The 17,897-nt window shown below is 26.5% G+C and overlaps 2 protein-coding genes across 2 annotated transcripts; one reads left to right on the forward strand and one right to left on the reverse strand.

Annotated features, from left to right (window-relative positions):
• Nucleotides 1-481: 481 nt before the first annotated feature.
• On the reverse strand, nt 482-1,777 carry LOC124924342 (aspartic proteinase CDR1-like). The gene has a single exon (XM_047464398.1). It carries the CDS (start codon nt 1,775-1,777, stop codon nt 482-484), a length of 1,296 nt encoding a protein of 431 aa, XP_047320354.1.
• A 12,334-nt stretch (nt 1,778-14,111) lies between these two features.
• Nucleotides 14,112-15,750, forward strand: LOC124924351. The gene is made up of 5 exons (XM_047464405.1): nt 14,112-14,273; nt 14,733-14,869; nt 14,960-15,100; nt 15,315-15,559; nt 15,671-15,750. Exons 1-5 carry the CDS (start codon nt 14,112-14,114, stop codon nt 15,748-15,750), a joined length of 765 nt encoding a protein of 254 aa, XP_047320361.1.
• Nucleotides 15,751-17,897: the final 2,147 nt, after the last annotated feature.

Raw genomic sequence — 17,897 nt, forward strand, 5'->3', positions numbered from 1 at the left:
ATATATATATATTAACAAATTTAATATATATAATAATAAATTTATATATGAAACATATATATATAATTTAAAAAATATATTAATAATTATAAAAACTATATATATTAATTTAATAATAAAATTTTAAAGAGATAAATTATGAAATGTAATTTTTAAAAATAAAGTTGAAGTGATAATAAATTTTAAATGTGTTTTTTAAGATATAATTCAAAGTTGAAGAGAAAAATTGTTTGTATAATGAATTTTTTCCTTATCATTACTCATGAAAAAAATAAAAAAAAATGACATGGGAATATAATGAGATCAATGTGTCTTGGATCATATATATTGAGATTTGAGACCAAAAATAAATTTCAACACACAATTTTATACTTAATTTCATAGAAATACATTATTAATAATAAAATCTCTATCTTCTTCAAGGATTGAAAATCTTATTATATGTGGATCATCTCAAATCATTTAATGAGTCTTAATTACTTTAAGAATTCTTTAAGCAATTCTCAGGATAGAAAAGTAGTTCATTATGATTCCTATCATACACAAATCGATGATTGAGTTGTTGATACAGGCCAATGATAGTAGTACTAGGATCGGGGACCAGAGCCAAACAAAAATACATATCGATCATAGGTCCAATTCGAAAGGAACTAAAGGCAGTCTCCTCGCTTAGGACCAAGTTGGCTTGTTTCCCACTGAAATGGAATGTAATGGTTGGAAATTTGATTTTGTCAAATGGTGTAAGGAAATTATTACTACTGTAACACAATTGATCTTGTTCAAATGGAAATGGTAATGTCAATTTGTTCACTCTAAATATTCCTGGGATTTTGGAGAAATATTGAATAACAGCATATTTCAATTTTTCATAGGCAGGCTGAATAATATGCGATACTGGTACCTTAAAATTTATAATGCATCCACCACCACCACCTTTATTCTTTACTAGAAACAAGTCATTGCTAATATTTAGCCGATGATTGTTAAGGCTGATCCCAACCATTTCCAAATGATACCCTAGATCTTTTTCGATTCTTTTTAATGGCGTTGAGTTGATTATATTTCCTTTATTTAATGGTATATCATTTCCAAATCTCAAATAAGTTTTGACCTCGGTATATTGACTTAAAATGGTTGGAAGGCAATAAGAAAATCTTCCTTTACTGACAGAATTAGTCTGTTCCACAAAAGATAGAGGACCCCAACCAAGACCCATGACTCCAGATAGAGATAAAGATACAGATGGTGAACCGTCAATTGCACGAATAATCATCTTTGGGCGCATCTTATTTTGAATACCACAGCCAAACAAGATGTTGTTTATGGTAAATGTTTGTTTTTTAAACAAAAAAGATTTAGAAGAACTGGAATTGAAACTAAAAGTTTCTCTTGCTGGATAGCCTATACTATATGTACCATCGTCATAGTTAATTGAATAGGTCGGTCCATCGTCAACATTATGACTTCCCGAGCTAGAATTACTGAATGGAAAAGGAATCACATTCAATATAGGGGGCTTAAAACACCTTGTGCAACCTTCACATTCCAACCAAAGAAGGTCACTACTGAGGTCCACCTTCAAATTGTACATCATGTATTTAGGTTTAGGATCATTAGGTAATTTGAAAGTGCCAATTGCAATCTTCACTTTATATGAATAACCATAGTTGGTGAACATACGAAGACTCATCCCATCTGCTGCTTTATTCCCAATACTTGCAACAAAAACCACCAATAAATGGAGACAGAGCAACCAAGGAACAATTATGCTCACCATGACAATTAGTAATTAGTGTTCTTGGAGGACTAATTGTATCTTATTATATTTCTTCCACTCCTAAAACATATATATTTGCCAATCCAACAACTCCCTTAAAGTGATAAATAATCACGTAATTTTTTTTTTTAATAATTTCAATAGTTACATATATCAAATTAATTTGTAAAATAAAATTAAACAAAATGAAAACAGAATCTAAATGTTAAATATTATAATAAATTTGTAAAATTATAATTGTAATAAAGAAAATTCAAGAATGTTTAAGCGTTGGAAAATAAAATTTAAAAATTTTCTAGTTATTCCAAATATATATCATTATGAGTGATAAATTAGAACAAATTAAACAAACAGCATAAATATTTAAGTGCAAATGATAACTAAAAATTTACATATAGAATAAAAAATGAAAAAATCAGTAAAAATAATGAAAAAATACATGTGAGAGTTTCCAACTAAATTATCAATTTTAATTATTTTTTTGTTAGAAAAAAATAATAACTTTAAAAAAACAACAAGTTACAAAATAATGAACAACAAAACAATTCAGAAATAACTCAGAGTATTATTCACATTATAAAAATGTAGAACTGAAATTTTGATAATTTTGACCAAGAGAACAAAAACATAATAAAATTTAAAGTGGTTAAAAAAAACTCTCCAATGTTAAAAAAATACATTAAAAAAAAGAAACATTTCTCTGAGTATTATTGGTTTTAAATTTGGTTCATTTATTCTCTCATTCTTTTTTATTTTTATTTTTTAATATAAATAATATTTAATCGGTCAACTAAAAACATTTAATATTTTATTTATACATTATTTAAATGATTTATTTTTTATAGAGGTCAATCTCAATCTTTTATACCGACTATTATTTTAATTTTTTATTCTCAAATATTTTTATATTTAAACAAATAATATTTTATGGTACAAATTTAAATATATCTAGATATATAAATTTAAAAAATTGTACGTAAATTAAATATGATAAACTAACAAATTTGTTCATGATTAATTTTAAATTATATATATATATATATATATATATATATTTTAAATTAAAATTTTATATAAATGAAAATAAAATAAAAATAAGTCTTCTCTAACTTATGATTTAACTAAAGTTTAAAAATAAAAAAAAACAAGTCAAAAGTTGGTGAATTTATTTCTCCTCAATCTACACTAGATTGTTAAGATCCGATTTTACATTAAATAGAAAAGATATTCCTATTTCTTTTGAATCAATTTATTTGTTTTTTATATGAGAAATTATTTAAAGGTGGAAACAAAATTATTAGCTAAATCAGCTAAGCTTATGAAATCCCTAATAATAAATTTATGTCTCATTAAGTTAAATCCATAAAATGACAATATCATTTTAAATTATTTCAATTGAAATTCTAAAAAATAAGTGAAAATAAGTTTTAAATATATACAAAATTTAAAATATTTAATATATTTCTTGACACTAATTTTTTCCATCCCAATTTATAAGTTTCTTACCTCCATTTGATGCCAATTGGAGTAACTTCGACTTGAAGTGACAATTATGGATGTTATACTATACGTTGTGTGTTAAAATAATTAGTCTAAATCTTTATCATTAGTTACGAAAATATACTTAAATTTGTAATGAAGAATTGTTCATTAAGTCGTTATTTTGATAGTCTATCTTTTGGATCTCCTAGTTTTGATTTGAATCTAAATCTGGATCGAAATGTTTGACATGGGTGAATTTTATGTCTTACAACCCTCTATCTATTGATAGCTCTTAGTGTTCTTGAGAGTGAAAAAAGATTACCTTTAGTTTGATGAGAGTAACATAATATAATATGTAGACTATTTATATGAGTATGAGACATAACCATAATATACCCATTTATTATTCGGTCTATGAACAAAATAGTAAATGATATTTCTCATTTTACACAAATATGTCCCCTTGTTTCTGCTTTGGAGTGCGACTAATCCACACAGGTTAAACACATAGCCCGCAAACACACTTAACCATTTAACTAAGAACAAAACTTGCCACATGATGGGCTCGAACCCAAGACCTCAAGGAGGTTGGAGATATACATCTCTTGTTGCCGCTAGACTAGAAGAGAGGATGTCCCAATATTTATTACATATGTCTAAATAAGCCTATAACCTTTATACTTTAATAGTTCACTTTAATTGTGTTTTAATCTTTATATGATAACAACTAATATACAATTACTAAATAATATATCACAAAATGTTGGAATTAATTACAACAATCTCTTATTTTGGTCATATAAATATTTTCTATAATCGTATATTATAACTTTAAGAGTTCAAAATATTATTATCATCTCCAAATACATCTATATTAATCTCGTTCATCAATTATATGAACATAGGATTAAAGCAATTTGTGTTACATTAATTCGTAACTAAACTCTCAATAGTCATATATGTCAATAAAGTCAAATGACATAGATCAAATATGAGTGTGTAGTGTTGATTAATATGTAGCACGATATTTAACATGTCTAATATCAACTAAACTTTTATGCTCGCTATGACATATGAGGCTCGATTTCCTTTTTTCATTTTACACCTGAACACCTCCTCCTTTATTCTTTACATAGATCAATCTGAATAAATTATAATCTTAATTTCTTTAAGACTAAATCTTTAATTTTTAACGTCCATATGAATTTCAAATTATATTTATACGAGCATCACAATAAAAACTCCCACTAAAACTATATATAATCTAAACATATAATACCCATATGAATAATATGTTTATAAAAGATCCTGGGTAACAAATATTTAAAAAAGGGATCCATAATTTAGAGTTTTTCCAAATATGCTTAATAAATAACTAAATATTCTAAATACTTTATTCTCCAAATAGTTTGACTTGGTCAAACTCATATTACTAAAGTAAAAGACTATAGATTATTATCACCTAATAACTTTAATGGTGTTTCTTCTATCCATAATTTGTAACACTGTGACAAAATTTTACAGTCATATTCTTTAATTGGATATCACAAAATACCTAATAAATTATACCATCATATTGAAATAATTTGAGTGTTTACTTAACCGTCTTACAAGAATTAATTTATTAAACTAGTAATTAAACTAAAATTACGTGGCACAAAGTTCTAACTATTTTGTTATCCACAAAATTTGATTCAAAACATTAAATGATCCATATCTGATTCGATTTTATATGATTTTATATGAGTATGTAATATTTTGCTATCACTCATTTGGTTGTTTTCTAGTGATCTAAACTAGGATCTTTTAAGTATTTGTCCAACATCGTAAATATATTTAATATCTTGATGCATACAATCTTTAGCATACATTAGACTCTCACTAAATAAATTTTTTGTATTTCTTTATTTTCAAGGCTAATCTTGAAATACTTATGAGGCTAAATTTGTCTTCAAATCTTTTAGAATATCCAACAGTTAACATCTAACAATTTTTTTTGTCTAATTTATTTTCTTTGGACCTTTAAGGCCAAACCTTAACTGGACAACCCTAAAAGAATTTACTAGTTATTTTAGTTGAAACTTTATTTCATATATATGTTATAGTTCTTAATACTTTTCTACAAATAAATTCATTATATGGTGAAACAAGATTTGAGAAATCAAATCAAATTCAACTTATTTTCAGTAGGAAAAAGTCGTTGTCTTAAATGTTTGTTATCAATTAAAGAGTATCCGAAATAGTTCCTTATTTCCTTATCATTAATTTGAATTTTCATTGTCCATGACAATATTTCTTTCACCATCAATTAATTTTTGAAAACTAACTCCACATTCAAATTAAGAGTATCTCAAATATTTCTTTATTTTCTCATCTTTAATTTGAATTGTTAATGTGTACGTCGATTTTTCTTTCACCATCAATTGACTTTTGACAACTATAACTCTATCGTACATCAACACACTTACTTTAGATAATACATAAGAGTTTAATATCAAATGTATATAAGTACCAAAGTTAAATTATTCTTAGAACAAAAAAAAATTGTATTATTTTATGCAACACTTTCTTTAGTAATTTTCTTTTAGGTGCAACATTTGTAATTTCTACAACTTATTATTTCCTATCTTACTAAGTGATCGCCATTTATGTTATTTTTGTTTTAATATTTTATTTCTTACAAACAATATAATGTGTGTTTATATAGAGACTAAGTCTTCCTTTACACAACTGTAATTCACAACAAATTAACTTAGGTGTGAATATGAAAATTTAAATTAGATGCATGAGAATACATTAGTGTAACTCTAATTTTAATGCATTTACTTTTGAAACAAAATAAACATATATTATGGTGTATTTATTATGATACCTTTATTCAAATAATATTCTTAGCAATTTTAACCCCTTTTAGACATAGTTCTTAAAAATAAACAAAATCTAAATGTGTCTTAATATTTTATCATATAAAATGAACTTAAGATGTTGACAAAATATCATATAAGTAGAATTGTTAACTTAATTATATAATAAAACAAATTAACAAACATACTCACATAAATTAAATAATCACATAAACTCAAAATAATGGTACACCTCATCATAAGATATAAAACACAACATTAATATTTAGTCTTTGGACATGAAATACTACCTTACAAATGATACTTATTCGTAGTAATCAAATATTAACAATAAGTCCTATCGAACAATTAACTACCTTTGGATAGTCAAATTATTCAAATGGCACACCGAATAATTGTTACACATTTATTACTACATGAGTATAATGTTATTTTGACCAATTATTTATCTTTCTTTGGAACGATTGAATAACCACGTTAATTACATACACATTACATTCTTAATTTATATAACATATTAATATACACAAGAGAGCCTACTTTGCTATAATATTGTTTCAATTATCTGATTTCATAAATTAATAACTTTTATACAAAATTTTAAATGTGTAACTCGACCAATATTATTAAACTTTCTTTGGGTCAATTAATAACCGCATTATTACAAATATAACCGTCTTAATCTTATAAAATAAATAGATTAGATAACTTAAATCAATATTTTTTTATGAATTAATATTTTTTTTGGGGAATTAAAGGAGAACTAGCATGACACCCCACAATCATTTTTTGGGAATTAAACGAGAATTAACATGACACCCCACAACCATTCTCCCTCGCTTGAACTGAAAACGCTTCTAGATGGAATCAAACCCGTGACATTTTGGTCATTTAATCTGACTCTTACCACTGAGCTACCTTAGTGGGGTAAATTAATAATTTTTATATTATTTAAATTTGTAATTCGACCAATTATTAACCTTCTTTTGAGCCGATTAACAACTATGTAATTATAAATTTAAATGGATCTAAAATTATACCAAATTTTGAAATGTTTTATTTACACTGAAAATCTAAATGTTGTTTAATTTATCAAAATCACGTGATTGAGATTTTAATAATCATTTCACAATTTTTTAATATCAATTAACACAATATATATACCTAAAACAAAATTATATATATATATATATATATATATATATATATATATATATATATATATATATATTACACACTTAATAATCTATCCAAATATAGTATATAAAATATTATATAATATATAAAATATTATATCTAATTAATTAATTAATTAGATATGAATATGAAAAACAAATTCTTAATTCTCAAAATGAGAAGCATATCAATTATAAGATTAATTAAAAATATAATATAAAATTATTGAGATTCTTTATTTATTTTTTAATTATAAATTAATAATAATAAAAGAAAAGAATTTTTTTAATTCAAGACTTTCTTTAATTTCTCAATTTAAAATTTTTATTTTATATATAATTGTTGAAATTCGAAATTTGAAATCCTAATTCTTAATTTTTTTTATTGCATATATATTAATTATTAATATAAATAATTAATACTTTAATTAAGTTATAAAAAAACTCAATGATTTTTTGTCCCCAATTAAATATGTATAATGATTTTTTTTCTTAACCATAAATACTTATGAATATCTATTATTCCATAATTATTATTCTGAAATAAGAATTCATATTATGAAAATTTTTTTCTTCACATCATCCTATATTCCTTAATTATATATTAATATATTAATTCCTTAATTATATATATATTTATATAATTAATGTCAAATAAGTAATTAATTGTCATTAAATTAAAATAAGAGTTACATATTAATAAATAATATAAGATAACGTCCACAAAATTAAAATCAATATGATCTAGATATTAAATTGCATAAACAATTTACAAAAATAAAACTTTTATTAGAATTGATCAAACAATTATGCGATTCATTGAACTCATTTGAATTCTTTAACGATTACTATTATAGAATATAGCAAGTAACCAATGAAACAGTATCTATAAATATCTACAAAATATTATGAACGATATTTAAAATTATTCTTTACCGATGATTGATAAGTAACGCCGGAAAAAGTCCTACAAAATAAATATGGACCAACTACATGTATAACCGAAATAGCGAGAAATTCATACAAATCACGAGAGGATACATGTAGAAGATCTCCATATGAAAAATCAAATCAAATCAAGTAATTTTGTATTGTAAAATAATTACAGTTATTTAAGTTTAATAAATATAAATATATATATAACATGCATTTATATATGAAATGAATGTTTTAGTTCCTTTATAATCCTTCATTTTTTATATATATACATATTGTCTGGTTGAGAGGTGTGATTAGTTTGAATATACATGTGAGAGTAAATAGTTAAAAATAAAATAAAAAATGCTATCATATATTTATTGTAATTTTTTTTCTTGATTTTTATATAATTAAAAAGGCTACATGCTAGTTTATATAAATATGAAAACATATATACTTCTTAATTAATTCTGAATAATATATACTCACATTTATAAACATAAAATATGGGGTAGCTTAGCAAGTTCACCAGTTAGGGTAACCCATTCCATCCTAAGGACAGGTTATTTAGTAAAAAATAATTAATTTTTTTAGTTAGACGTATTAATTTTTTTAACATATAAAAGTGTGTAACATAATACTTTAGAATAAAAAAATAATTTTTTTTATTTAGTTATGTTCAATATTCATCCAAACTATTTTTTTTTAGTTTTGTAAGTGTGTTTGTTATCACCCAATTCTCGGGAGGGCACTGATTATATATAACATAAATTTTTTATTTTCTATAAAAACTTTATACAATCTATTTTTTAGTCATTAATGTTTATCTCTTTAAAATAAACTATAAATTTCTTTAATTATAATTGTATATTAATATATTAATCTATTATTTTAGAAAAATAATCCTAATTAATAGTGAAATTATCCATTTCTTCGTCCATATATATATATTTAAATATATAATATAATAAATTCTTTACAAAATGTGTTCAATTTTCTTAATACTCATTAACTCTAAATATAGAAAATCAGAATTCATATTATTTAAGAATTTATATTCATATTCCTTTATATATATATATATATATAATATATATACATATATATATATAATATATATATATATTATTATTATTAAAATAATAATATAACATATTTCCTTAAAAAAATTTAATAGTACATCTTCCTTATACATCAACAAAACCTTAGTTAGATTTTCTCATGGGAGATTTCTTTCTTTAATTCTTTAACATTCCTTTATAATCTTATAAATTAAATTTTAATTACATAATTAAATTTTATCATAAGTTTCTTTTGAGTTAAAAAAAAGAGGGTATATAAACCACATTTGATCCTATTCTTAAAAATTTTCATAAACTTAATTCTTAATAGATCGATATTAAGAAGGCTCTGATACAATTGTTAGAATATTTATTATAACTCTTTAGTTCTATAATATTAATATTCAATGTTGATAAATTGAGATAAACTTTAGTTGCAGAAATATACTTGAATCTGCAATGATGAACCGTTCATTAAGTTGTCTTCTAATCTTCTATCTCTTGGATCTCTCAGTTCCAAATCTGGATCAAAATATTTGATATGGATGAGATTTAGATCTTCCAATCCTTTATTGATAGTCTTTAAGTGTTCTTGAGAGTGCATAAACATCTATCTTTAGTCTCTGATGAGAGTAATATAATAGGTATGCTATCTATATGGATTGAAGACCTAACCTTAATATACCCATTTACTATTTGACCCATTAACAAAATAGTAAATGGTATTTCTACTTCTACACAAATATTTCCCTATATTAATTATAGATATCTAAATAAGTTTATACTCTTTATACTTTAATAAATCACCTTAATTATATTTTAATCATATACAATTACTAAATAATATATTACTCAAATGCTGAAATTAATTCAAACATTGCGAGGTATCAAAAGAAATTTATTTGAGAGGGCTACAATGTTCAACGTGAATGAATTGTGTCAGTTAATTTAATGTGCATTGACTAAACTTGGATAGGACAATTAATAGAGATAATATAATACAATATTTTTAGGAGTGGGAATGTTTTGCTAGAAGCTAACTGCGATTAATGGGTTTAAACCTATAACTATTATAATTGGGTCATATGAGGTTACACACTTAGAGTTGACGAAATATATTAAGTAGGAATGATTTATAATTATTAGTATATATTATATATTATTAATAATTATAAATATTGTTTAATGTTTTATTGTTTTATTTATGAAATAAAACATAGTAAAATTAATTTCAGAAACCGCTAATTAGAAACATTGTTTTATTTATGAAATAAAACCATTATTAATGGTAATGTTAATTAAGGAAACGGATGACAGAATATCAAATATTGTCTTTTTGATATTCTGAACACTTATAATTTGCAAATCAGATGATTCCTTTGATTAAGTTAATCTCTCTTTTTAATCAACTAAAGAGAGAAATATTTCACCGTGATATTATACATTTTTCCCAAGAGACAATAAGATTGTTTTTACTGTTCTCTCGTTCTAGCAATCGAAGCTCATTTTAGCAATCGAAGACAATAAGATCTAAACAGACTCGTGTGGACCGACTAGAAGAGTAACACGTGGGGCTCTCATTTTTTCCATATTGCACGATCTACTGAGTTTATGCATGAATAACCTAATTAGATATTTAGATTATATTTTTTCCACAACATATATCTAATAGATAATCTACAATGGTATTAGAGCTAAGTTCCTTAAAATTATTGTATATATTAATTGTTAATTTTGATACAATAATTGATAATAAAGATATTGTGAAACTTATGGTTTGTTTGACAATCTTACATGACTAAATGTAAAAAATAAAATAATATATATATATATATATATATATATATATATATATATATTTGAGATTAAATCATGCGAACTTGTTTTGATAAAATAAATATGCTTTATTTTAATTTTCTTCTAAGAGTTAGGAAAAATAAAAGATTTTATATCTTTAAAATTAAAAAAAAAAATTGGTCTCATTATTTTATAATTCATAATTTTTTTATTGAATTATATATTATAATGATTTTAATAAAATTAAGTACCATTAAGGAGATCCATGAAATATTATTATTTGGTTTAAATTATTCAAAATGATAGTTCTTAATGAAATTTGGGGCAATGCCTTTCTGCATCATAACTCATGCAGTTTATGATTTTTTGATTTGATGGGTTTTGCAAAAGCGATGGTGTCCTTCCTCAACCTTATACTCATGAGGACGAATCTATACCCAACAAGAGACCAAAAGAAAGTTTTGGATCTTGAGGCATGGAGACGATTTTACATTGGATGTGGATCATCAACCAAGAATTATAAATGAATGTTTATAATTAGTAAATTATTACTTACCTTAAACACACAAGACCTAAGTTAGTGAAAAAGTACATTGGGTTTCTGTTTGTAATTGGATATTGGAATCATTTTATTCGTAAGTGACTATAATAATTTGAATAAAATGCGCAATCATATATGTTAAATTGTTTAATCATAAGTATTTGTATCTTCAAACATTGACGAATTTTCATATATTTTAGATAATAGAAAACGATAATTTTAAATTCTCTCTACGCTCAATTGTTGAGAAAAATAAGCTCAATGGAACGGACTTTCTTTATTGGGAAAAAATCTGAGAATCATTCTTACCTGAGGACGTCCTTTCTACCCCTATCCCGATAGTGATAGAAATCTCATTAGATGAGAAGAAGACAACGATATTGCGGTTAAAAATCGAAGCATTTCCTGTCACTTGCCTAATGATCGCTGCGATGGAGCCTGGATTGTAAAAGAGGTCTTTGAACTCTGATGTCCATACCATCATAACTAAACTTAAAACATTGTTTCAAAATCAAGAAAGGATAGAACGATATGAAACTCATAAGGCTATACTTGATAGTAAGCTTGTGAAGGGAAAATATGTGAGTCCTCATGTGATTAGTCTAACTAGGCTATTCAAGAGGATGGAAAATCTAAGGACCCAATATGACTAAGAGTTGACTATTGATATTGTTCTTAGATTCTTACATGATGATTTTGCACCATTCAGAATACAATATCATATAAATGGACTAAAACATGATCTGAATGAGCTCCATAATATACTGAAAAATATTGAAGGCAATATGATTGATGACAAGGGGAAGGAAATTCTGAATATCAACAATGGGAAGGGTTTTAAGAAAGTGTCTAAGAAAAAAAACAATTATCAAGGAAAAGAAAAAAAGTTGTCATACCCAAGGGTGTTGAGAAGCCAATAGTAGCTTCTAATCATGATTGTTTTTAATGCAAGGCCAAAGGACACTAGAAAAGAAAATGTCCCAAGTACCTGGATGATAAAAAGAATGGGACTATCCCCTGTTCTAGCTTAGAGGCAAAAAGAATAGTGTTCACATTATTTAAAATGTGCAGGGAATAAGAAATATAGAATAAGTGCAGAAAGGGGATATATACCTATATATTGCAAATGTAGTAAATGTTGTTGCGCTTACTATAGGAATTTATAGTCTATCTTTACCTTATGGATTAGTATTTGAACTGAATAATTGTTATTATGTCCCTTGTATTACTAAGAACCTTATTTCGGTTACTAGATAACATTATGATGGTTTTGAATTTTGCATTAAAAATGTGAGTATTTCTATTTTTAATAATGATATTTTCTATGCAAGTGCTCAGATAAATAATGAGATTTTCATTTTGGATCTCAAATCAGAATTATATAACACAAATAACAAAAGACAAAAATTAAGTAACTTGAGTGAAGCCTACCTATGGCATTGTCGATTGGGACAAATTAATGTGAATTGCATGAAGAAGCTCCACAAAGATGGACTTTTAAGAGATATAGATTATGAATCCATTGTTGCATGTAATCATGTTTGATGGAAAAAATAAAAAGGTCACCTTTCAAAAGATTGTTTGAAAGGGCTACTGTACTATTGGACGTTATACATACTAATGTATGTGGGCCAACGATCATAAAAGTTAGAGGTGGATATAAATACTTCATCATATTTATTGATGACATGAGTATATATGTGTACATTTATCTTATGTCACATAAATCGGAAAATTCAAAGAATTTTAAAATGAAGTAGAGACTCAATGTGGAAAGAAAATAAAAACACTTCAATCTGATCGTGGTGGTGAGTATTTGATCATTATTTGAAATATTGTGGTATTGTAACATAATTGTCAACCCCAGGAACACCACAATTGAATGGTGTGTCTGAAAGAAGAAATAAAACTTAGTTAGACATGTTTCGATCAATGTTGAGTTTTGTTAATCTTTCGATATCTTTTTAGGGATATGCCCTCACTACCGTTGTATTAACACTAAACATGAATCCATAAAACTATAGACAAAACTCCATATGAGATATGGACTGAAAGGTTCCAAATCTATCATTTTTGAAAATATGAGGATGTGAATCCTATGTAAAAAGCTTACAAACAGATAAACTTGCCTCAAAATCAAATAAATATTTCTTTATAGGATATCTAAAAGGATGTTTTGTATATTACTTCTACAATCCAACTTAACAAAAGGTTTTTGTTGCTAGGGATAATGTCCTTTTAGAAAGAGAGTTTCTTTCCAACAAGTCAAGTGAGATAAATAACCGTCTTGAAGTAGTTCAAGATGATGAAGAGCAACAAACTCAACAACAAGATGACTATGATAATATCAATGATGATATGATTACTTTTGATGGCCTAGGGCCTCAGGTCGTCCAAGAATGATAACAAGAGGAACCACAAATAAGAGTGGATCATATTTCGGATTCAGTTATTGAACAAATTGAACCCACTCGTAGATCGAAAAGGCCAAGAATTATGCCAAGAAGTTACTATGATTTTATCTTAAATGAAAGTCTTGATGTTCTTATACTAGAACATAATGAGCCTTCTACCTATAATCAAGCGATGATGGGTCCAGACTCCATAAAATGGCTTGAGGCCATGAGGTCTGAAATGGATTCGATGGTTGAAAATCAAGTATGTGACTTGATAGATTTACCAAATGGGGTAAAACCCATTGGGAGCAAATGGATCTTCAAACTAAAAAATGACCAAGATGGAAATATATCTATTCACAAGGCAAGATTAGTTGTCAAAGATTGTAGATAAATTCATGGTATAGGCTATGATTTGATATTTTCACTAGTTATAATTAGATCCATTAGGATAATCCTAGCTATTGGTGCATATTATGAATATGAGATATGGAAAATGGATGTTAAAACATCATTATTAATGTTTTTTTTGGAAGAAGATGTTTATATGACACAACCTAAAGGCTTTGAAGATTTGAATCATGTTGGGAATGTATGCAAGCTCAAGAAGTCTATTCATGGACTTAAGAAAGCATCTAGGAGTTGGAACTTTCGATTTGATGAATATATCAAAGAGTTTGAATTCATTACATGTGAAGGGGGTCCTTGTGTTTACAAGTAGTTCAGTGGGAGTAAAGTAACATTTTTAGTCTTGTATGTGGATGACATACTACTTATTGGGAATGAAAATCCGATGCTAAAGTCTGTCACAGAATGGTTGGAGAAACGCTTCTCAATGAAAGACTTAGGAAATGCCGAGTACATACATGAAATCAAGATCTATAGAGATATATATAAAAGACTACTTGGATTAAGTCAAAAATCTTATATTAATATGATTCTTAAAAGATTCAAGATGCAAGATTCTAAAAGGGGATTTTTATCCATTCAACATGGCATATATCATAGCAAGACACAATGTCCTAAAACACCTATTGAGCTTGATAAAATGACCAAAATCACATATGCTTCTGCTATTGGATCTATCATGTATGTCATGATATGTACTTGTTCAGATGTTGCATATGCTTTAAAGCATATGTAGAAGATACTAGTCAAGTCTTGGAAAAGCACACTAGAGTGAAGCTAAGAATATTCTAAAATACTTTAGAAGGATCAATGATGATTTCTTAGTGTATGGGGGAAATAAAAAATTAATCGTACAAGACTATACTGATGCAAACTTTCAGACATATTGGTATAGCTTTAAGTCTCAATTGGGTTATGTCTTCATCCTTAATGGAGGAGTTATTAGCTGTAAGAGATCCAAGAAGGATATAGTAGCAGATTCTACAATAGAGGTTGAGTACATTGCTGCTAGTGAAGTAACGAAGGAGGCCGTTTGGATAAGGAAGTTCCTAAATGAACTAAGCGTTGTTCATAACATTTTAAAGCCTATTGACATCTATTGTGACAATAATGGTGCCATAACCCAGACAAAGGAACCAAGTTCGAGCTCCAGATCTAGACACGTTATGAGAAAATATCACCTTATTTGACACATCATCAATATGGGTGATATTAGGATGTGTAAGGTACATACTGATAACAATATTGTAGATCCATTGAGAAATCATATGCCTAGGCCCAAACATGAAAGTCACACTAGGGCTAAGGGTCTCAAGCACATTGGAGAGTGACTTTAATTTTACTTTTGTATTACATTATGAATTTATGAGTGTTTGACTCTAATTTTATGCTTGACTACATGATTTTATGATATTTCATCCTTATTTATATATTATTCTTATCAATATTGAATAATATGTATAAATAATTCTTTATTAATAAATGAGATCACCTTAAGTGTTCTGGTGAATGAAACCTCATTAAGTGAAATGAAGTTTTTGAATTATTAAAAAGTCTATAGTTTGAAATCATCAAATGGGCATGGATGATTTTATATATTACTATATTGTAAGTTGAGTGATAGTGTTAGGTTTCATGGGCTATAGGGACATGGAGATGTCTAGTTATTTATATATATATATATATGTATGAATGATACATGTAAGACTAACCATCTTAAGACTTTTCAAAAGTTGTAGAGTTTTAAGTTAAATCATGATTAATAGATTTCTCATACATATGAGAATGTTGTGGTATTGCTTGATAATTGACATTCTTTGACAATATTAAACGCTTTCCGTAAAAGAAAGTTATAAAAGTCATAGTTGAGAGTGTCAAAAGTTGAGTGGGAGCCATAGTCATACAAGATTGGAGAAGTCCTGCTACTTCGTGTATACTATGATACATTGAACATGAATTAATTGAATCATTCGTTTAATTGACACTTTAAACTCAAAGCTCAATAAACATATTTAATAAAATATATGAATTTCACCGTATCATCAAATAAGACATTAAGAGACAAATGTATCTTATATTACACACTTGTTTAAGGACAAGTGAGAGATTAAAGAAATTGTGTCTTTTAATTAAATTTGCAATGACTAATTTGGATAGAATATTAACGGAAATAATTTAATCCAATTATTTTAGGAGTTGTAATATTTTGCTAAAAGTCAATTGCGATTAATGAGTTTAAACCTATAACAATTATAATTGCGTCTTATGAGGTCACACACTTGTAGTTGACGAAATAGATTAAGTGTGAATGATTTCTAATTATTAATAAATATTTGATATTATTAATAATTAGAAATATTATGTTATTTATGAAATAAAACAATCATTAAATTAATGGTAATGTTAATTACGGAAACAGAAGACAGAATATCAAATATTGTCAAAAAGGAAAAGCTTATAATTAGCAAATTAGATAATTCCTTTGAGTAAGCTAATCTTCCATTTCTCTTTTTCAACTAGAGAGAGAAATATTTCACATATCATACATTTTTCCAAGAGACTATAAGATTGTATTTGTTGTTCTCTCGTTCTAGCAATCAAAGACAACAAGATCTAAACGGACTCGTGTGGACCGACTAGAGGAGTAACACGCGGGGCTCTCAATTTTTTCATATTGTAAGATCTACCAAGTTCACGCATCAAAAGTATAATTATATCTTTAATCGATCGATTATGCATGAATATCCATATTAGATATTTAGATTTTTTTCCGCAACGTATATCTAATAGACAATCTACAGAAGGCACCTCCGAATAGGTATTGAAAGTCCGTCGTCTGAAAATATCTCCCAAAGCCAGCGTGTTTGTGTGAACTTGCCCAAACTTTAACTAAGTGTAACGAGTTATGGTCATTTATTTTAGAGGATTCTTGGCCATTGGGCTAGAGAGGATTGAGAGAACATTCGGGAGAACTCTAAGCTCCTAACAACGATTGAAGCATAAGTCGTCATTGTCATCGAAGTAAGCTTGCTAGAGAAGAAAAAACTTCAACCGATCGTTTGTTTTTGCGTAATGAAATCTTGAAGAGTCTTCTAAGGTCATTTACAAGTTTCTTAAAAAATCTCAAATTTTTAGAATCAATCTTAATATGAATTTGAGAATCGACCAGTCGTTTTTTTCTCTGGTTCGTTTGCGATTCTATTTACTAATAGCAGCTCAATTGACGTAATAATCATCATATACTTGATAGTTGATCGGTTGTAGAGCGTGTTTGACTGAATTGTGTTCATATTCAATCAATTGAAATTAAAATCGTAAATGCTAATAATAATCTACCTTCATTCTTGAATTAGGGCATATACATGATGATTTATCAATGAGGAAAGAGTATGACTTAATTAGTAATGACTGATAAATATTCTCAGCATCCCTGAGGTTCTGAGTTCAAGCCCTTCAGGCGGCAAGTTCTTCCCTTAGT

Source organism: Impatiens glandulifera, chromosome 1 (genome assembly GCF_907164915.1).
Source record: "Impatiens glandulifera chromosome 1, dImpGla2.1, whole genome shotgun sequence".
NCBI classification, from domain to species: domain Eukaryota; kingdom Viridiplantae; phylum Streptophyta; class Magnoliopsida; order Ericales; family Balsaminaceae; genus Impatiens; species Impatiens glandulifera.